The 23,049-nt window shown below is 40.3% G+C and overlaps 1 protein-coding gene across 8 annotated transcripts in view; it reads right to left on the reverse strand.

The window, feature by feature from the left end:
* Positions 1–2,729: 2,729 nt before the first annotated feature.
* tns1b (tensin 1b) overlaps positions 2,730–23,049 on the reverse strand; it is a 175,481-nt gene continuing 155,161 nt past the window's right edge. For 5 of the 8 annotated variants that reach the window (XM_061053880.1, XM_061053879.1, XM_061053885.1 and 2 more), the window contains 16 exons: positions 21,319–22,833; positions 17,492–17,685; positions 17,253–17,391; positions 13,640–13,735; positions 11,926–12,106; positions 10,764–11,794; positions 10,276–10,362; positions 8,602–8,730; positions 8,311–8,403; positions 7,115–7,192; positions 6,043–6,111; positions 5,845–5,889; positions 5,210–5,378; positions 4,774–4,842; positions 4,240–4,269; positions 2,730–3,704 (listed from right to left, as the gene is read on the reverse strand). In XM_061053880.1, the coding sequence (XP_060909863.1) occupies positions 3,566–3,704; positions 4,240–4,269; positions 4,774–4,842; positions 5,210–5,378; positions 5,845–5,889; positions 6,043–6,111; positions 7,115–7,192; positions 8,311–8,403; positions 8,602–8,730; positions 10,276–10,362; positions 10,764–11,794; positions 11,926–12,106; positions 13,640–13,735; positions 17,253–17,391; positions 17,492–17,685; positions 21,319–22,833 (4,064 nt within the window). In that variant the 3' untranslated portion in view covers positions 2,730–3,565. The remainder of the gene's footprint in view (positions 3,705–4,239; positions 4,270–4,773; positions 4,843–5,209; positions 5,379–5,844; positions 5,890–6,042; positions 6,112–7,114; positions 7,193–8,310; positions 8,404–8,601; positions 8,731–10,275; positions 10,363–10,763; positions 11,795–11,925; positions 12,107–13,639; positions 13,736–17,252; positions 17,392–17,491; positions 17,686–21,318; positions 22,834–23,049) is intronic. The other 3 variants (XM_061053881.1, XM_061053884.1, XM_061053882.1) reach the window with 3 other exon arrangements.

Consider the following 23,049-nt stretch of genomic DNA (forward strand, 5'->3'; position numbering starts at 1 on the left):
GCAATCTTTTGTGGCACTATTGGTGGGAGAGATCAATAATTAGATTTAAGATTTTAGATTAAAGGATGAAAAAGCATACATTTTATTATTAATTAATACTACATTTAGTAAATGCATCAGTTAATTCACGTTTATATATAAGTATATATATATATATTTATAAAGGCTATATTTATTTATTGAATGTATTTTTAATGTCATGCATTTAGGCTAGTTGAAAGATTTATGTAAACATTTTCTGAGAAAGCTGGTCAATTATTTGTGCGTACGCATGGTCTGAGGAGGTTCTATTTTTGTTTGCAGAGTAAGAACAAATTCAAGTAAGAATATATTGATGAATCCCAGATTTGTACTTCAAACGTTCGTACGCACTGTATAAGCACATATTTGTGCGTACGCACTGTTAGTGAATGAGGCCCATTGGGTGTTAATCTACATGCAACATGAAGCTAAGAGCTAACTAAAGCGTGCTAACATTAGCCTGCAAACACAACAATGCAGGACAAATGCAATTGCAGCTCAAGCCAGGGACAATATTGTCCGCTGCTTGCTTTTAATGGTTGCTTAATTATGGTGCGTTCTAATTGATAACTCCTTTGAGCCGAGAGGGTTTGAAGGTGTGTTGCTGGAGGAGAGCGGAGGCTTCAGAATAGTGGAGGTGTGGCCAAACAGCAGTTTGTGTTGGTTTAATGCTGGTTTCTCAAGGGCGACATCTACTGAAAACTCCAAAAGTCACATTCTTCCTTTAAAGTCAGCTACAATAAAAATATAAGTAAGATATAAGATAATCTGACACAAAGCTAAACATCTGAATGGAAAAATGACCCCGAGCCTCTAATAATTCCAAAATAAAACGAACCCCAAGATGCATTTTGGACAGAACATGAAAACAAAGTTGTTCTTTTTTGATTTGTACTGCTTTTTAATGTGTTTTTCATCAGAAATAGTAAAAGCCATACAATGTAGCAAACCAAAAAAAAAGACAAAGCTCTATACAGGCATAGAAGCTCATTCACTCATTCTACAGTCCGGACCAGTCTGTCCAAGTGGGCAGATGTCTCTGTGGTTTCCATCTTGGCAAACAAATGATTAACATTCAGTTTGAAGTTAATGATTTTTTTTTTTTTCATCGAGCACTAAGTAGGCAAAAATAGATTATTTTTTCTCATAGCCCAAGTCAAGACACTGATGTCATGTGAAACGAAAAACCTGACGATAACCATCAGTGGCATTGTTTTAGGAAAGGGCTGGATAGAGTATGACTGGAGGATACTACATATGTTGAGCTAACGATTTGACCGGAGCATGCAAGCTCGTTCTAATAAATATTGAATTATTCGAGTCAGAAATACAAGCTCTGTAAGTGCTGTACTTTTTATTTTTGAAGGAGTACTCTGTATAAAATGTTTGCCTCTAAACTAACCATTATTTATTCTTATTTAGTTTACAACATGCTGCCAGCTGATAAAGCATCAGGCATAAAGGAGCGAGTTTTAATACTATTACACATTCCTTGATGGGACTTAAAAATCAACTACAAAAAAAAGCAAATAAAATTAGCATATGAATCGACATTAAAGTTGTAAAGTTCCTTTCCTCTGTGATCAAATTCGTCAAACATTTACCCTTTGACTTCACAGCTAAAACACTGTATAAGAATAGAAAGTGGTTCCTTTTGTTATGCTCTTTAAACACCACAAGGGGGCAGCAGACACCGACTGATCGGACCGGTTTCTCTTTAAAGGCTCCAGATCATTTTGGGAATGAGAAGTCTGCCTCCACACAAAAACATGACATGAAATGTGTCTGTCAGCGTCCATACCTTTTTGTACAATTCAAAACACACTGATAATACTTCAATATATAAGTGCTCAACTTGGACAATGTCTTTTCTAGGCAGGTTTAAGTTACTACAACAATTATGTTGGCATCACTTTAGAAAAACTCCAATTTGGACTTTGTAACAACAATCGTTCATACAAAATATTTCTCCTCTCTTCAAAAACAAACAACCAAATAAAAAAGCTCCACAAAGAAAGTTAACAAAGAAGTAATGCTGTGAAAAAAAAAACATTCAAAAAAACAGTGATACACTTTGAAATGCACACACTTTACATCTTATATATGTCAACGCACTTGACTTTAGCCAGAATAAAAAGCAACCTTTTGTTCTGGCGTTCAGTAAATTTGATGTATACTTTATAATACATGTATACAAGATAACATAGAGCAACAAAGCAAACAAAAAATAAATATCTTAAGTCACTGTTTGGAAGTTTATATATATATCTATATATGTATATTTATATGAATAGCTTACTTTTGGGTAGGGTGTGGGTGTTAACATTTTTGGCCGGCTGACGCAAAGAGCTTCTTTCTATTGGTCGAGGAGTTGAATGCGGAAAAATGAAGAGCAGTTTAGCCAGACGGTCGTTGTTTAAATAAAGACCGTCCTCACAAAGCAACAGTAGGCCCTTCAGTAGTGAGATAATGTAAACGCAGAATAACGGAGAGTACAAAGCGAAACCTCCTCTATGCTTGTCTGAACAAAACATACGCTGTTGATGCAACGATCCAGACGCTTTCTGAAAGATGCTTTTACATTCACATGATATTATTAGACAACTTTCTCACAGAGCAATGTGTTGCAATTCGAGCCACTCTACTGCATCAAACAGGAAGGACTGTGGAATTTTTTTTGGAGAACAACCTTATTTTTTATATTTGGCTATTTTCATATTTTCATATTTAAGACAGCCTGGAAGAGTGGTGTGTTTTTTTTTTCTTCTTTTCTTAAAAAGCTCTGCGTTACAAAATAAAGTCAGGCACCAAATGTCTATCAATAACAGTCCTACTCATAAAGCGATCTAGATTATTTACAGAGACGTAACCAGCTGCAAACATTGTCTGCAGCGGTGCAGAATTGACCTACAGTATCAGTACATACAGAAAAGAGACAGTTCAGTATTTTTGATTAAGCAGCCATATTTGTTTTACAAAAAGAATACTTCTGACCCTCCGACAGTGGCACACTATCCGTGCCCTGACTACTTTTTTAAAATCTTTGGTTGACCAGTCAAAAAGCCTGATAGATTTACAATCCACCTTTACATCGCACAACTTGACTTCTTCTTTAAACAAAAAATTAAAAAATGAGACAATTGCTAAAAAAATAACATTTGCACACACTATGTCATTCCCTCTTCCTGTTCACAAATTACCCTGCCAGGGAGATCAGCTCCGCCTCCCGTCCCATTGTCACACACAGCCCTTCCCCATCCTGCACTTCCTCTGGTCCGTTCTGGAGTCCACCCAAGAAGAAAAAGCACATGCATGCAAGCCGCTCACACACTCAGACGCACACTCACTTCATCTTTTTTTTCACTTTCATTTGCTTACATACACACACAGACACAAAGACAAATGTAAAAGAGCAGGAAAAAAATAAGGTGACGCGTAGATCCGAAGGCTTAAATGTCCGAAACAGAAAGTAAGTGTCCGTGGTTAAAAGGAAAGATAATAACCAAAGGCATTTAAAAAAGCGCCAGGGGTTTGCTGACGGCTTTCATCGTTTCTGTGAGCCGATCATCTTCGTGACAAAGTTGACGATGGCGCTGGCAGGCTGGTCAGGGTCCATCTCAGCGAAGAGGTGGCTGACATTGTCGGTTGTGCTTCCCTGCTTACGTGCCACGAACCCAAACAGTCTGCAGAGACAAAGTTAGAGATTTACTTCCAGAGTAAAAACGTCCTTGTTTAAGGATTCAACTGTGAATAAACCCTGCTTTATCATCTGTTTACCTCTAAATGGAGCCTTTATAACCAATTATTATTAGGGAAATGTTCAGAGGTAATAATAAATCAGTTTAGAAGTACTTATATAAAATCTTGCTGATTTTTGTAACATGCAGTTTCTCTGATTGCCACTGGAAAGATCGTGAGTTAAAGCTACTTCTACATTAGTCACCTTACAGACCATAGGTCAACATGTTCTTCTTATGTACAGTCAATGAAAAAGTAACAGTGACTGAATCTAGTACTCAGAAAATAAAAAACTACAACAGTCATAATTACAAGCTGCTAAAATACGATTGTTTGTGTTGAATCAAACAGTCAACACCTTTGTAAGAGATTTCATGTCAGACTCCCTCCCTTGCAGCCTGCAGTAATATCCCCCACTCACTCAGATGCTTCCCCCCCTCCCCTTGAATTCCAGAGTGCCATGAACAGAGGTGTACTTACTTGGCTGAGCCTCCCTCAAGTTTGCTCCACCTGTAAAGATTTGGAGAAAATCGTAAGTTTAATAATTTCGGACACCTGAGAGGCAATCAATGCGCTCACAAGTTCAGTATTAGTCATTTAAAAAAAGAGTTCTAGAGTTACAAGTTACACTGAGAGCCCCCTCTGCTGGATCACACTGCAAACTACTTCAGACAGACTGATGGACTGTGGATAGTTTGAATCTGAACATCTCATTACAGTTTGAATGTAAACTTTCTCTCTCAGTTTTGAATTAATGTTTGAATTTCAAATAAGAAGTGACAGCCCATTCCAAGTTTCAGTGTTAATCAAACTTTAAAGAAGAAGAAATCATGACTCAAACACCGGGGTTTGTTTGTTAATTAAAAAAAAAATGTTTTTTTTGTGTGCCAATTTTCAAAAAAACTTCACATGAAGAAAAGAAGATGCAACTCAGATTTTAAAGTAATCTGTAATTTTTTGATTCAGAGTTTCCTACAACAAGCTAAGAGGTCGTTTTCACGTTTCTGTACTCACTTCCTGTCCTGAGGGTCGATGTCGCAGAACGTGACAGAGTTGGTAGGGTAGTGGCGTCTGAAGAAAAGCCTGTAAAAGTAGCAAAGAGATTACAGAGATACCGAAATAAATCAACTGAAAAAACACACAAGCAAATTGTTTAACTATACAACAACTTTAAAATGTATGTTTAATTCCACTGCAACTTACAATGTATTAATCAATTATTACAGCAATGAGCATTCATTTTACATCTATGATTTGAGCCCTGTTTTTTTACACTTCCTTTTTAGTCCATCTCATTAGATATTCATGTTGTGTTCTCAATCACTCGTTCTTTTTGAATTTCTGCAAACTTCTGAGTTAATTCAGTCTTGTGTTGACGTTTTCCAAAACAAATCTAAAAGAGGTATCCGAAACTGTCTGCAGCAAAAGAAGTAGATGGCCTGAGACTTACTTCCTCTGGTTGTCGGTCAGCGTGATGCCTTGTGATGACACCTTGAAGTGCACAATGGTGGCAGTCGATGGAGAAGTGGCAGCCAGTGTCTCAGATATGGCCTTAGAAACAGCCTGGGGGCCTGTCAGGGACTCCATCTCCACTGAGTTGATGTACAGCACATTGCATGCTGGGAAGAAAGCAGAAGTAGCGGTCAGATCTCAAGAGGACAGATGTCAGGATTGCAACAGAGGGATACATTTCCCATAGAGCAGCTCAAGCTGGAGGCATTTATCCCAAACTTAATCTTGTTAAACAAGTTATGTATGCTTCATTTGGTCCTGTTCATGCAAGAATATTAATTTCCTCTCATCAGGGGGCATGCTGTCTGGAATAAAGCTCGAGTCAAACAGTTCCAGAAACAAATCCATTTGAAATCATTCCACATAAAATATTCTGCCTGTTATGGAGACAAAGCTGGGCACGATTGTTAACAAACACAATCTAAGCAGACTCCAAGGAATTCTGTTTTTGCAGGGTAAAAAATCATTTATCTTATTAATTGATGCAAGTTTCAACATAAGCAGACGATTGACAGACATATGGGATGCACATTCCATGTGAGGGTTTCCAAGTAAAAGTGCACTGGGGTTTACCATGGGAATCAGCAGGGGCCTTCTGCACTGGGGTAACAGGGATGTCTGTTGTCAGTATGAGTGATCCATCAGAGTAGATAAAGTAGGATGAGTCAGGATACAGTGATATTGTTTATGGCCTGATATCTAAATGCTGCTCTGCTTGAATTTAAATATCAGAAACTACGATTGTTATAAGTGAGTGAGTTGATGTTTTACCTGCTCCTTGTTTCAGCCTTTCTGCCAGAGGATTTGGTGCCGCTACCTCTGGTTGTTCCTCTAAGAGATCTGCAAAAAAACAAGAGTAGGGGGAAGTTAGACATTTTGGCTTGAGTTAATCTTAATGTAGTTATACTGTATGTACAGAAACAAGTACGGCTGAATGATACTGGGAAAAAAGTGATGTAAAAAATACAGGAAGTTATCCCGACAAATCCAGTGAGAAGGCTTTAATACGGGAAATTAACAATATAATGGAATGATTTTCAACATTAAGGTAACTATATTTTATCTTAGGCCCTCTATATATGAGTAAAAACATTTGATGCTCAATTATAGAGGTGGGAAAAAATCTATTTATGTAAAATTATCTGCTGACATTTTAGATAGATTCATAACTTCCAAAAATATTTTTTTCCTGGCTAATCAGTCCCTCCCTGCTAAATGCTAAGGCTAGCTCTTTAACTCAGTAGAATGCCAAATGGAGCAGCAAGGAATTCAGCCAGTCTCACAGATGACTGGAGTAGTATGTACTCATTCATAAATAGCCTTGAATCATAAATCGTTTTGAATCAAAAATCGATTCTCAATCGAATCGTGAGACGCTCAAAGACTCCCAGCCATACTCAATACTTGTTTGTTTTTTCTTGATATTGTGAAAATTATGTGAAATGAGATAAATAAACTGATACTTAAGAATCTGTATAAAGTTTAGCTTAAGCTGAATGCAACATGCTTCTTGTGAATACAAAATAAATTAAATGTTTTTTTTACCTCTACATTTGCAACAATTACTCTGAAGCTAGCTGAGCGCTAGCGTGAGTTTCATGGGACTGCCTGAAAATGGTGTGATGGCGTGTAAAATGTACACATGCCAAGCGAAAGCATTGCTTGTTTGCATAAAATAATTTCTTAATTATTGAGATAAATTTAGACCTTTTGTGATGAGTTTATTGAGAAAGCTCTTATTGCGATAACAATAAAATTGTGATTTATTGTGCAGCCGTAGAAACAACATAGAACCACTTTAAAAAGAATAACCATGTCTGAAACACAGCTTGGCTTCACTGACCTGTAGTGGGAATGAGTAGTTTGCAGGGCAGGGCCAGTGGTGTGATGGCGTGTTGGTAGACCAATGCAGACAGACAACCTAAAGAATAAAGACAGGACAGAGTGAGAACGTGTTGATCTGGTTCTCTTCTTTTAAAGAACATTTCACATATAAAGTGATCTCCCGATGGACTCGCCTCATAGTTGTTCTTAGCACCATTTCAATAATTCACTCACACTTTTTCAGAGTTGCTTCAGATTGTTGCTAAACACTTTCCTGAGATCATTTCCTGTGAATTCAGCGGTGTGTTGTGTCAATAGCTTTTTTCCCCAGTTGGTTTGAATAAATCAATATGTCACATGATGAAGTAAAGAAGCCAATTATAACAGACTTCAAACACTGAAGTTCTTTGCATAAATTCGACATTAAATAAAGTATTTTTTCTGTCATGTAATCATCTCATTTGCAGGAACTTTAATCTTACATGACCCAGAGTTGACAGCTAGAGTACCGTTCAGTTCAGTGAAGTCCGTGGTCAGAGATTTTTTAAGACAGATTCAGGTGAGTCATGCTAGCTGTTGTTGATGTATGTACTTGGCTATTTAAGTCTGAAAAGATCACTTATTTTTCTCTTTACTCCACAACCCACATGTTTATTTAGTTTGAATGAAAGACAGTAGACTTTATAGAGGCAGACACTATGACATCACCACAGGTTGTGGACTGTTGTTTGAAAGCAATGAGTTTGGCATTGTTGTCGTCGCCATCTTGATTTCTTGGAGCCAGAAGTTATCATGATTTGACAAGAGGTTGGATTAATAGTTTAATATCATTTTTTTTAATGCATGTTTATAGAGAGCAAAGTTACTCAAGAGGACAGAAGAAGAAGAAGAACAGATTTCAGCTTGCCCAATCTTGGATTTAGCAGAGGATACACAAACACATGCGCGCTCAGAAAAACAAACGTTATACAGCCTTGTTTTGTAATTAGTCACGAGAACTGAGATTGAAGTTAGATCCCTTCAGTCAATACTATAATTACATGTTCGAAAACTTGGAGAGGGCTGCAGATCCTTCACACACACAGTCAGGCACACAGAGAGGAGCAGTCATGTTTGACTTTTTCTCTTTTGAAACTCTTCAACCCTTTTCTGTTCCACCCGTGTACATGTGAGTGTGTATTTCAGAAGGAAAGGAAACAGCAGGATCTAACTTACCAAAGTAAGGCTCATTGGGACAACCCTTCAGCTTCACTCCTTTGGGGCTGCTTTCAATCAGAAAGTGCCTCACCAGCTCGTTAGTGACATCACCTACAGCAAAACAAAGAGGGAGAGGCATGAGGGAGACATCACCTCATGTCTTTGGTATTTAGATTTAGCAAGTTAAGTTCTATCTTTACCCTGACCAAAGACTGAGATAGTGAGAAAGAAGAGTGCTGCAAGTCCAACTAAATAGTTGTTGCATTGCTAACTGCTTTGAAATAGGTAAACCACCATCATGCCCCCTACCTTTCTTGCTCTGATGCGCAGAGGGTGGGGGAGAGGCCACCTTCATCGCCAGGCCGTAAGCCCCCCTGAAGGAGTGGCTGTCCCGAATAACAAAGGCCCCAGGCTCCTTCTCTCTCAGCAAGCCAATAGCTGGAACACAGAGGACAAACAGTTATTTATTATGATCAGAATAATAATGGTAAGGTTAGTTTGGGAGGAGGGGGGGGGGCAATTTTTGGTTATTTTGACTGAGAATTAATTTCAGAATAACACTGATTTGCAGGGATGTTTGTTGCATAACTTTTCCTGATTTCCCAAATAATTTGTTGGCCTATTTGTTGAGATCTTCACAAACAGTCTGAAAAACAAGACTGGTTCATCACTTTGCTGTGTAGAGATGTTGATCATTTTTGTAGTAACTGGCCCTTCATTGGCTATTGGCTAATGCATACATCATGATTTCATTGAAAGTCTTACAAGAGGCATTACTGATTGGTCGTCTATTGCAAGCACAATTCTGACTTTTTTATATCGATTGTCATGAACTCTGTCACAGGATCAATTGTTATAACTTTTGTGTAACATTTATATCCATCACAGTCATCAAGTCAGAATTCTAATAAGTATTTATTAATATTGACTAAATTACTGAAAACACTCCTTGCCCAAACTTTACTACACTTTACGTTGAAGGCTTATAGAAAGATGTTAAGTTGTAAACATCTTAACATGCTAAGGTTAGCATTGATCACAAAGACCCTCTGTTCTACAGTAAAATCTGACCGGCAGCAGGCATCACTTCGTTAAACTAAAGTACAGGGAGGAAAGTCTCAAATCTGTGTTTGAGAAACTGCTGTCAGCCTGTGTTCCATTAAAACTACAACCTCAAACATGACACGTTGTTTAGGACACTCCATTGTTGTTCAAGAGGAAGGGCTTTAGATTGATTACTTCACCGTTTAAGTTCAATGACTCAGCCTGTCCACATGTGATAGTTTAAGGAAGGAAGATGGATGAGACGAGCAACACATGCAGATGTTCCCTAATTCTGTACACATGGAGCAGCTTTTCTTCTGGGAACACATGGCACTAAGTGTAATCTGTGTGTGTGTGTGTGTGTGTGTGTGTGATGTCACTGCAGTGAAACATGTGCTTGTATTTAACATGAGACAATTCAATATTGGTCATGAGCAAATACAGATGGGGCAACAATAGCCACTGACCTCACAACCAAACGCACGTGTTCAGAGATGTGTCTATACCGGTAAATGCATCTTTGAGTGCTCTTGTATCCATGAATATAAATCATCCGATTTGTTTAAATGCATTTATCAACAGTGTTTAGTATTTCAAACCACAGCATACAAGTTTTAGAGGAATATTCCAATTAAAAACAAAATTATAGACCCATAATGGCGGGTAATGTTTGACAAATTGGAGTACAATTATGTCAAACAGAAATGCAATTGAACAAATTTCATACAGGAGCTAAAAATGGTAGGCTATAAACCTTAAAAATGTGACTCAGAATTACCAAAAAACACAAAAGAAACCACAACAGAAGTAGAAAAAGTTGATAGAGAAAGTTTATATCCTTTTGGACGTGTGTGTTTGATCAACACAAGGTGGAAGTGGCCAGAAAATAAACACAGTTTTTTTTAATGGTCATGTAAGGAAAGTCTTTAAGCTTCTAACCTTGCTCCCTGGAGATGTCTGGCTTGTACCAGAACTTGGACGTGTCTTGGACAAACTTGACATTGAGCCTGCTCTCTGGACTGCCATCTGAAAAAACAACAAGAACAAGGCCACAGAATATCACAGCAATGCTTAACGACACTATGTTTTGATTCCAAAAACTATGAAGGGCTAATCCAACCTAGTACAATGTGACTGCTGACAATCTACAACAATGAAGTTACACCCCTAAGATTTAAAATGCACTCATCATAGTCTGCTGATGAGGCAACGCTGTGTTACTATACATTGAGTTTTATACCTGGAAAGTATGCCTAACATGCTAAATTCTAGCTAGCTCTTAACTTAGGTTGAACTAACAGCACAACACATGTGGTCGCTAATACTCTTGTTAGACACTATGGATTTAGTCAGCTCTTGTTGGGCATATGAATGATTATTGCAAACAGAAAATATAGTTTTCATGATGATAAAAAAAAGGCCCTTACCTGGCATATTGAACCTCGAGAAGTCAGAGAGGGTGTGGAAGTAGCCAGGAGTGCCTCCCCCACTCATTGGGGACATGATCTTCCCATTCATTGTGCCATAGGACACTGCTCCATTTGGTCTATCGCCACTCGACATCCGTCGCTTCTCTGGAAGCTGGGGCTGGAAACTTGGTGCTGGACTCCCCTGCCTGAAGCCTGCACCCATGCCCATCATTCCTCCATCCTGGTAGCCTGCAGGCGAGATAGGGAAGGAAGGAGTTGGCGGTCCCTGGTAGCCTGAAGAGCTGCTCTGTCTGGACAGGTTCCCATGTCTCTCATCTGGGGTGGTGTAACCACTGTGCATGGGGTGACGGTCCAAACTGGGGCTTCTCTGGGACACCTGGGACACAGATGGATGACGTCCCAAAACCGGACTTCCATGTTGGTGTGTGATAGATGGCTGTCGGCTGAGCACAGGACTACTCTGCATAGGATGGCCCAAGGACGGCTGTCTGCTGAGAACTGGGCTCCGCTGAGACCCCTGTCCCAAAGAGGCCTGTCTGCTGTGGACTGGGCTGCTCTGTGCACCCTGAGATGGACGACGACCAAGGCTGGGACTGCCAGCGAGCCCTACTATACCCACATCAAAGCCATTGGCAGGTGTTGCTTGCTGACCAAAAATGGAATCAATCTGATTAGAGCTGGGGTGCTGCTGTTGAACAGTGTTGTAGATATTTGTTCTGTGCTGTGCGAGGGGACTTCCATGGCTGAATGTTGTCTGAGAGGGTTCTGAGTTGGGCATACTGGGATCCGAGGGCCCATAGCTCCCTAGTAGGGTGCTGGGGCCAAGGTAGGACAGCATAGGGGTAGTAGTGCCAAAGTAGGAAGAGGTTGGAGAGCTTGAATCCAGGTAGGAAGGAGTCGGGGTATTCAGGACTTGATATGAAGGGGTGGGAGTGGGGTAGGCACTCTCTGTAGCCTGGGAGCGGAAGCCTGAATCAGTGGTTGGTTGGGACGGAGTGCTAACATTGCTCTCTGCTGAGGGCTGCTCACTGGAAGAGAATAAGAAAAATGTCATTAGTTCAGAGCATTTCTTTTCAGTATTCATTAAAAACATGAGCCTTAATTAATTTATTCAACTCTATATAACTAGAAAATCAGGATGATTTTTCACGAGACTCACCCCTGTGAGCTCTGGATGGGGCTGCTGCTGGACAGAGGAGGGTTCAGTGTGTGGGATGGCGGACTCGGACTTCTCTGCCGGCCTGTAGTCTCTCCCGGTGGGCTAACGCTCTGTGGAGGCGCTGGCTGCTCTCCTCCTGCCACTGCAGACCTTGCCACAGACTCTACATAGCTTCTTGGTGCTAAATGGTGGAGAGAAGAAATGTCACTGTGAGCCACATATTTACTTTACTCAATGTTTCCTCTGTAAGGTTGAAAAAAGCCAAAGTTTATAACAAATACATTTTTTTTGTGACAACAGAAGGGTGGTCTGTTATGAAATAATTCAGTTAGTAACACCAATCAATATGATCAAAGATAATGTATACAGCATGTTAAAGAACAAAACATGTTAACTAAATAAAAGTGAATGCAAAAGTGGGAATAAGCCGACCTGTGTTCTAAGTAAGCGGAGTGGACCTGCTTAAGAAATTAATTATTTTATTGATTTTAAAATGATTTGTTTCTTCTGCTAAACATGTAGTCCGTTGGAATCAACTATTAAAGATGCTTCCATAGCAACAGTTAACTGTGTAGCCTTCATAAAATGAGCTAAGCTAGCTGTTATTACTCACATTAAATCGAACATTTCCACTGATGGTGAAGTGAGACACCATGAGTAAGTCGAGGTGAACAGATCCTCATGAATCAGAGCAGACCCTGAGCCTCGTCACTGTCGCAGTCTGCTGACATTTACTTTTCCATTGACCATCTTTAAAATGCTTTCCTATCTCGTACCATGTAATGTTCTCTGTTTACTTTAAGTGCCATCTTTAGTTTTGAAGATTCCTCTGTCATAGCCTGCAGTTTCTGTTTTGTTTAACCTCTTTCCTCCGTTACTATCCTTTCCTTTCTCTTTTCTCCCACAGTAAACAGAACAAAATCAAATTAACGGGACTTCTTTCCACGGATTAATTTGACTAAAACTAGTCCTTCTGTGATGAAAGCGGCTTTGCTAGCACTCATCTGCATTTCATAGTAACGGTTAATTATACTTATTATACAGCCGTAATCTGTCGAGGAATATCAGACCGTTGCCATGCAAAATTGGCAAATCAGAATCAAGTATTGAACAAAGCCGTGTAATGAGTATAATTAATGTAAAATAAAAGGCTAAGCCACAATGAGGGTGATAAAGTGCAGACAATAGAACAAGAAAATGAAATATTGTGTCTGCTAAAAGAGTTGAACAGGATAAATAAAATGCCAGTCATCGTGTTTTCAGCAGTGGGAGTGATGGTGATTTTTCCAGACAGGAAATGAAATGGTTGTGCCCTATGTTATACGTTGGTGGACTACAACTGACGAGAATGTGATGCTGGAGATTTAGACATGAATTGTCAATGATGATCTGTTGCATTATAGCAGCAGTCTTACCTTCATCATCTTCACTGCTCTCATCATCTGTGGCGCATCAGTAAGATAGTCCAGAAAAACAGAATAATGTAAAGGAACTGAGGGATGGAATTTTTCTTCTATACTTGTTTCATTATGTTTTAGAGGGACCGCGTGTGTGTGGCTGCCATGTATAAAGTCTTAGGGTTTAGTAAGACCATATCAGTGTTATCACTTTTTTTTGCCTCCCATCTAATCACAGCAGTAGAAACAAAAACAATGCAGTGAGCAGAGTGGTCAGTAAAAGATCTAATTATGATGAAGTGAGTGTTATATCCAACCTGAGCCTGTTTGATTGAGATGGATTTCTGCTGGGTTGTGGGGCTTCAAACCCAGAGCTGACAGTGGAGTCTTAGCCAGACCAGGAGGGGACCGACCTGAAAAGAGAGGGACAGGTTTCACCACACAGCTTCAAACACGGCTGACATCTTGACAGCTGCTACCTGATAATAGTCTTACATTTATGTATTGTTTTTAGAAGATCACAAAATAATTCCAGGGCATAAAAATGCTAAATATAGAATCAAAATGTCCATTTCATTTCCAAATGGTTTGCTTTTGTCTTTACATCTAAAAGCTGGAGTTCTTGATTATAATATCTTAAACTGGTAAACAGCTGTCAAGACAAAAGATAGAGACGTCAACACGGGTTCACAAACAAGAGCAACATGTTCAGAGGGGTGTGCTCATGCTCTGAGGAGGGGGCAACACATGCATGTGACAGAGGGACAACACCTCACTCTACCATCAGTAAAACAAGGTGTCTGTCAAACACAACATCAAAGCAGAGCTGGGTCAAACTGCACACAGACTTTGGCTCCATCACAAACCCTCATCCTTCAGGAAAGACATGTTTCTTTTCCTCAATATTTCTGACTTTTACCTACAAATCATTTTAGTTTTAAATATGTGATCTTCTCTGAAATGCTTAAAACGTTTTGTACCTTTAAATCAGACAATGCCAAAATGTATTACTGTTCTTAAAATGACAGGACCCGTGACACAATGTCTGCTACATTAAAACTGGAGGGAAAGATGAGGAGTACAGCTGTCACAGGTCAGATTACTGACACATTAAGTACTATAATCATTCCAACTATGAACGTGTCTTATAAAAGGTGACACATTTTGTGTCGTTGTTTCTTGTCATACATTGCAGTGCCAACTACTCCTTTATTCCCCTCCAGTATGAAGTCAAAAAACAAACATATTGCTTGCAAAATAATCAAAGGGCAAGACACAAATTGCTGGGTAAGAAGACTTCTGCAGAGGGCAGGCAGGGTGCTGGCTGTGGTTGCAGCAACAAGGAGTCCAAACAGCAACACAGAGAGCAGCAGCTGCTGAGTGTCCAACAATGAATGTATGTTCTTGTACTGTTTCTAGTCAAGCCAGTACCTCTTTGGTCCAGACATAAATATTTTCCACTATTGTTGGAGAAATGACCATGCAATTAGCTATTCATGGTCCACAGAGGATCCCTCTATTGATCCATGTTCTGTATCTCTGTATAGTGTGTAATCAAACTTGGCCATTTGTGTTGGCTGCAGAATGAACCATTAGTGGCATTTCCTGGACAACATTTAAATGTGTCCCATACTATTTCTGTAGTATCACTATACGCCTCAGTGGTAGTTTTTGTTTTATTTTACCATGCTAACACATAATGATTGTTGATATGTCTGCTAAATATCAGCAGTATTGTTTTAGTAATAGCATGCTAACTTTAGCACTCAGCTAATAGAAGTATTGTGCCTAACTACAGACAGCTGTCTGTATGGTTGTGACTTCCTCTTGCACAAATTCTACTTCTTTATCAGTAAAATACTTTTATGTTTTATGGTAACTCTCTAAAAATGAACTGTCTGGTTTCTCTGTACTGTGAGTGTTACTCTTCATCATGTCTGATTGTTGCCAGTGCTGCTCTCGTGTGGCTATCATGCCAAAGCAGTGCAGGATTGTGCTAAGTGCTGGACAAAGGGTCACTCGGGCAGAGGGGAGGGACAGGGATTGGGAAATGGGGAGTTTGTTTGGCTGACATTGTGGGACAGTGGAACTCCGGTAGAGACGCGTGCATCCTCCACTTACCAAAGAATCCAAATCAATTCTTTGTCCTTAAGCAACCTAAATGACCCATATTGAATCACGTGTGGTGTGTTGGGCAGGCTAAGTGAGCACTTGGGAATGTGATTTAAGGACACATTACTCAAGATGACCATGTAATGGGGAGTAAATCTGTTGTCACGTGCAAAAACCTAACCATGCACCTCTCACAAGTTTTGCAAATTCCTGCAAAACTAATTTTAGTTAACTGGTGACAGTTAACTCCATTTTGTGCTCAGCTGTGAAAACAGTGATCTAGTTACAAGGTGAAAAAACAAACAAGGAGGTCACTTGAATATTTTTCTCTCAAAAGTATTTTCTAATGCAAAAACTTGGTCGTAATAAGTCGCTATCACTGTGTACACCATGTTCCTATTTTGAAGGCAAGGCGGGATGTTACACAACAGAGTGGGTGTTACAAAATATGGTGTGTGTTTTTATGACTGACTTTTATAGGTGTGCCCTGGGGGAGATAGGCGATAGAACCAAATGAGGTAGAGTTGGCAAACAATGTGTTACCTAATGCATGACTCTTGTTTTAGCGTGGGGCGTGTCTGTATTCTGCAGAATTTTTGAGAGGCAAATGAGAAAAATAGTGATCCATGTCCAAGTCTGATCTCAAGTCTTTTCTCCAGTGTTAACGACTCGGGAACAAAGAGGGTTTTCTGGCTTGCATTATCTATTAAGTTCGTTGATTTCTTTTTTTTTTCGAAATGTGAAAGCTGTTCAAAAATAGTTTTTGGGAGAAAGAAACTAAAGAAAAGAGGTTTGATATATAAAGTGGTGTTAAAGTGCAGGGCTGATCCAGCTTCTAAATATAGACTGCAAATAATAATAGACGAAGCCTGAGTGATGTCACCCATTGGTAACTGACAGGGGACGTCTGGGGCAACTTGCTTTCATCGCAACCCGGCCCCGGATAAGCGGAAGATGATGGATGGATGGACAATCTTTATAAAATCAAACTGGATGAGTTATCTAAAAAAATCCCCCGTGTCATATAAAGCCCAGGGTGTGCCGTAGAAACATGTGCTAATCAGATAGTAAACATGTTTATTTCTGCTGTCAAAACAGGGATTTTGAATGGGTGTGTAGGTGACTTCAGGGGATTCTGCAGCCAACCTCTAGTGGACACTAGAGGAACTGCAGATTTTTGCACTTATGCACTGGCTTTTTCATTTTTCAACACTCTAAATCAGCTCTAAATTACTTTGAAAACATTTTTGCTTTTTTTTTTTTTACTTAAAGAAATAATACACATTCACAATGTAAAGACAGAGAACATCACTTAGATCAGACTTAGAACATTTCCCAAGAGGATCATTTTTTACTCTCTTGCCTCTCAGTGCTTCTGAAGTTTTCGTAACTAAGTCAACGCAATAAAATAGTTTTCTCATGTGGTTAACTTATTTCTTCTTTGTGGGACAGTTACACAGAATATGGACAGTCTGTATAGAGAAGAGAGATTAAATGTCACATGATTAAGTATAAGGCCACACTTCAATTGTTGTAAATCAGAATAAAGTGTCCTCATGCTCTGCCATGAAAAATTTACACTTTAAGACTTTTTCATAAAGTCATTTCAGTATAAGAAGTTCATTAAAGCTTTATAAACTCATTACTTAAATTACTTCAATGACTTTTAACACCAGAGACATTTTGATGGTATCTCAAGATTAAAAAGAGAAATTGTTTTAATATCTTTTCAATCTTGAATATTTGCTTTAATCGTTTGTCCTATCTACATATGTCTGAGCTCCACAGTGCCCTCTGTCAGCCGGAGGGGGAACTTACACAGGTTGAAGTAAGGGGTTTGCGGCGAGATGGGGAAGGCAGGGGTTTGGGGAAACACCTCACCACCAACTGTGGGTGTAGGACTGATGGGGCCACCCTCAAAGTCTTCGAAGGCCTCCCGGTAGCTGTGCATGTGTCTCTGAGGAGTGGAGAAACAACGTCAAATACAATAAGACATGTCTGCATGAGCAAATAAGGGGTTTGTTTATTTGAATGTTTATTAAATGTTTGCTTCTTACCTCCTTAGGTCGTCCGCCAGGATTCATCGCGATGGCATTGACAAACTCTGGAGAAACACAGCGGACGGGGGAGCGAATCGGGACGTCAGGGGAGTCACACTCATCGGAACCGTTCTGGTGCTGTCCGTCACTGGTGATGCGTCGGCGGGGCAAAGTGGCAGGCTCATCCAAGGACACTGTGCGGGCCTGGACACCTTAATTGACCCACAGTAAGAGTTAATATACAGCTTCTTTCTGCTGCTCAGTTTCACCTCTCTCTCCTCCACCACTGTCATCAGAGGTTAATGGTTGTCAGCCATTGTGAATATTCTCAGAACAGGCCGAGTATATGCAGGAGGCTGTGGCTCTTATGACTTTGAAAATACAACATGCACACTCAAAAGGTTAATGGATGATTAGCTGCTGATCAAACATAAACCTGTTAAATCACAGAATTACTGTAAACAACAAATTCCTTAATTCTTTATAATCCCATTCCATGAATTCAATCTGCAACAATACACACACACAAACAATTGTTAGTAAGGGGAAAGTAAAACTCAACCTCGTAAACGTGTTACATTTAGTGATGTTCACCTCTCTTAACTCCAGCTTTAATAAATAACTCCTGTTTATATTTTCAGCTGATGCGTCTATCAGGCCAGTTCTGGCTGAACCTCAAAGCAGTCAGTAAGCTCATTTCAGTTAATCTGGTTTACACTGCCAGAGAAAAAGGGAGAAAACTAACGGCATAAAACAAACAGGATTTGAGTTAAGAGCTTTAAACTAATATGTGATGCCACCACTGAGTGGCGGGTCAGGGCAGCAGAGCATGATATGCTGACCGAAGCAGCAATGACTGACTTTACTCTTTGGGCCAAGATTAGTGCACATTGGAGAGAGAAGGAAAGTGCAGTAAATTCAACAATGAAGAGAGAAAATACAAAAACTCTGTGCTGAAACAAAATGTTCCTTTTTTTTTTAAATATTTCTAATTCTTTTACTGGAAATATGTTGGCTCGACCTTGAGCTATCTGCTCGTTTCTTTCTTGGAGCTCCTCTTCTGTATCTACGTACAACAATGTTTCAGTGAGGGTTGAATGACCTCATGAAGGAAACTGAAAAAAAGTACACAAGCTGATGGTGATTTTTTACATGTGAATGAAGGTTTGTTGAGGTTAATACAGACAGACCTCTTCACAAATGAAAAACAAAAGGGACACACCCGGACTGTTATGGAAACGGTGAAAATATTACTATCGCCCTCACTCAGCTGCACAGTGAAGAGAGGGAGTGAAATCCTGGCACATACAGTAGTTTGGGGGAAAGTGAGTTAAATAATCAGGTATGAAGTTTTGCCAAAATAGTATAAAAATCTGAGTTGCCATAAAGGATTTGGTGTGTTTTGTGTTAGAATTATCAGATTGTGCTTCATAAATCCATGTACTCAATGTATTATTTCCTGTAATCAAAATAAATCAATGATAAACATTGTGATATCTGTTAGATTGATCTCCAGCTTTAAAAGACTCGGTGTTGGCAGGTTGTTCGTTAAAGAATCTTAGAAGTGACAGCTCTGAGAAGCTTGTAGTCAACACCCCCAAACAGAAACACACCCACCAATGCACCGAGCCCGGAATCTGGGAACCAGATGTACCACCGATGCACTGCTCTACAATAGAGGACTGTCAAACACTGTGCTGTTGCCTGAGCGACGGCTAATGGTTTCCAGCTGGGCAGCTGGAGATTCCCAAGGACTGACTTTTTTTGTATTTTCTCCCCTCCCATTTCTCAGCTATTTAAAATCCAGCTATCACGTGGATACACATGGGGTATATTTCAAAAACATAACCTTGATGGTGATCCTTTTTTTCTCTTTAAGGAAGGGAAACTACTGTTTCCATATGTGCACATCTGCATCAGAGGGAGGTTGTCTAAGGTGAGGGGAATGCATTCCTTGAAAGGTCAGTTCCAATCAATAAGATGTTTAAAAAATATGTAAATTAATAATCAAACACTGAATTTTTGGTAAATACTACTAGTTTAGTAAAAAAAAACCTCATGATAACTACAGAAAGGAACTTCTCCAACGCGTTCACACTCCACTTTTATCTTGTGTTGCCTCTCTAACAATGATAATGCCCTAGTGCCCTAAACAGATCAATCTTGTCTGTATTGGTGTCTTCTGTCTTGCAGTAGACACATTAAGCTTTAGTAGTGCTTCCAACTAGGACTGCAGTCTCTCTCCTAGATTTGGTGTCCCTTGTCCTGGCTTTGTAAATCTTCAAAATAGTGCACAAGAAAAAAAGCGGCCTTGAATGAGGCCAGTGTATCCTGGCCTCGGTATTGTTCCCTGAGTTTGGCGAAATGGATCTTGTGACATGCTCTCTCCTGGCAAGAAACAGAGCCTCCTTTGTGCTTTCACTGTCTCGTTCTTGTGAAACTTTAACATTATCCAACGGGGTATTCTTTTTCCAGCCACACAGTTGAGGTAATTCTCAACTTTGAGGTACAGAACTCCGACTCAGAACAAACACGAATTAAGAAAGGATGTATGCAGACAGGAATCAGTGGTTAGTTTGATGTTGATGATGATGCTCTGCAAACCAAATGATGACAGAGAAGAATATGTTATGAATAAAAAGGAGGAAGCGAAATAAAAAGACAAAATGAGCAGCTGTAGACAGGGCGGTTAATCATGAACAGGAAATGAGAACTCATTAAATGCAAACCAAAGCCCACCACACACAGAGGCAGAACAGATACAGACTTGAAGTAGGTTTGGGAAAACACTTTGAAAAAAAAAAAGGATTTCTCCTTTTTTTTTTTCAAGTGTCTTCTCAGACAGGATGGGAGAACCAACCCGAGAGGGAGTGAGAACGGCGATGCTCAAACTGAGAAGAGGTCATAATTGGGATGACTTTTTGGACACGAGCCGAGAATTCTGGGTAAAAAGATGGATGATGAAAGAGAAAAGAGTGATGAAACAAGAATTTAAAGGAACAAAAAAGAAAATGAAGTGGAAACAAAGTTTGTACATCAGTCTATACATGCATTTGTGAAAGCTCCCTAGAGACCCACATCAGAGAAATATAGTAAAGATAGTTTTTCCCCACTGCTTCTGAAAACGGCTCAATGACGGAGGATTTAAAAATTCTTCTCTACATTTAAATGCCAGTAAAAAGTTATAAATTCATGTGTTATTGATTTATGATGTCTGTTATCAGAGTAACTCAGCTGTCACTCTATCACTTTTTGTGTTCATTTTGTTCAGTTTCTTGCTAATCTGCTGGACGTCTAACGTGCTTATCGAGGGACTGTTAACCTGTTGGACTGGAGCAAATGCTTCCTGTGTTGCCTGAGTACTTGAACTGATGAGGTGACATTCATGAAACAGGATATGGACAGTTGTGTTTTACAAGAGGGATTCTTGTTTACTGAAGGGCTAATATCAAAATACAGATCAGCACTTGCTGCTACAAAAACAGGTAACCCACAACTGTGACAATAAATGATACATATGCTAAATGGTGAAAACACTGCCAGATAAAACACTGCTACAACTCTTTAAGAAAGGCAAGCCTAGAGAAGGATTGTGTGCTGGATTAATCCTTCTGACCACGCTGTGTATAACAAAATAGGGAAGTTTCCTCTTTTTGCAAGAAAAGATAAAGACAACAGCTAGACAATTCTGTGACCTAAACAGTCTTTAACATTACACAAGTATTGATAACATTAATCTTGTATGAATTTAATTTTTAAAAAAAATCTTAGTTTAAGGTGCTGAAGACACACATTAATCTAAGAATCAAAATGAAATAACTGAACCTTTAAAGAATTATTCTTACCAGCAACTCTTTGGGCCACCAGACCCTCAACATTGAAGACCTCATCAGCGTCACTTTCTCTTGTCTGTGGTGTTGCTGTAGCAGCAGCCGGGCTTCTCAGGGGCTCAGAGCCCTCTGAAGACTGGGGCAATGCGCTTGGAGGGTAGGTATTGATGGGCTTGAGCTGGATGTGACCAGTTACTGTGGGTGGTGTTTGCGATGAAGGGCAGGATCCAGCCATTTCAGATGTGTATCTTAAAGATCCCTGAAGAGGTGTAGGCTCTGGGGTACTGGGCTTTCCAGGTGACATTTGACCTTGTAAAGAGTTGCCTGCAAGTGTGGCCATAGGGCCAGAATAGTGTGTATGGACTGATGCATCTGGAGTGTAGGAGGGCCTGGTTTGGTTCTGGGAGAAGGACGGCTGAGTAGTCACTACAACACTGTTTTCCCGTAGTGGAGCACTTTGGGATTTTGGCACAAGTGAACGGCCTGGTTCCAGATCCAACATGAGGAGATTAAGGGTTTCAATAGATTGCTCAATTTCTTGCTGGGAGGCACTGTGGCGATGGGGAAACTGTGGGAGGCTGTGGTGGCTGGGCATCACGGCTACAGAGGGAGGTGGACTAAATGTGAGGCCTTCAGTTACTGGCTCCTCGGGTACCCCAAACTGCTGCCAAACATTGAGACCACGTTGAACGGCATCCCTGCTACTGGTGGTGCGGGTGGGAGCTGGAGGCATAGACTTTGGCTCTGCACCAAATGACTGAGAGCGGTACAAATTGCCATTCTGGTTAGCAATGTAATTATCCGTGGATGGACTTGAATCACTTTGGGTCAAAGTGACATGTTTGTCGGACGTGCCAGTCTGTTTCTGGACGGTTTCCAGAGGCTTCTCTGGGACGCTGCGCTCTAGATATGGCACATGGTCCTGGCCATTGATAAGTGACTCAGACTGGTAATAAAGATCAGCTGGAGTAGCCCGTCCATCCGTGGAAGAGAACGTCCCTAGACTGTCCACACTGTTGCCCTCTTGACTGGTTGGCAGCTCATCATCTAAAATGTCTGTCTCACGCTCAATGCTACTGTGCCCATTCACATGGACCTGTGCAGGCACAAGGTGAAGCATTCCCCCAACAGCAGAGGTTGGGGTGGACAGGTAGCCCTGCCGATGCATGGGCCCCTCCAATCCACTCAGCAGCTGCTCCAGCTCCTGTTTCTCTTGGGGACTGATTGGTTGTTGAGCTGGCGGGGTGTGAGGACGGACTGAGTGAAGCTCCTCACCTACGGAAACATGTGCCTGGCTCACTGTGGACGTCTGAGGTGCTGCTGTCGCTTCATCAGTTCGGTCAGTTTTGATGGAGGCAGTAGAGTTTCCTGAGTCGCTGCTCACTGACAGGGCATGATCAACTGCAGGTAGGGCATGTTCAGCAGCAGTGGGTGGGAGGCCGTTTGCTGTGACTGCTCCTTCAATAGACTCCTTTTTGCGAACTTTGGCATAGAGGCTGCCATCCAGTGGTCCTTCGGTGTGTATAACTTCTGAAACAAAGAAGTACAACAGAGTATATGAGATGAGATGCTGATCCAAAACAACTCAGCTTTCTGCAGTCACTCTAGTATTTTCCGAGCCATGGAGTTTCCCCTAGTTATAAACACAGGATTCATTAAGACATTAAAAAGCAAAGAGAAAGGAACTAGTATAGAGAGTATATATAGAGAGAGGGTATCATGAAATTGTGTGGACATGAACAAAAA

The sequence above is a fragment of the Labrus mixtus genome, chromosome 13 (assembly GCF_963584025.1).
Source record: "Labrus mixtus chromosome 13, fLabMix1.1, whole genome shotgun sequence".
Lineage (NCBI taxonomy): Eukaryota > Metazoa > Chordata > Actinopteri > Labriformes > Labridae > Labrus > Labrus mixtus.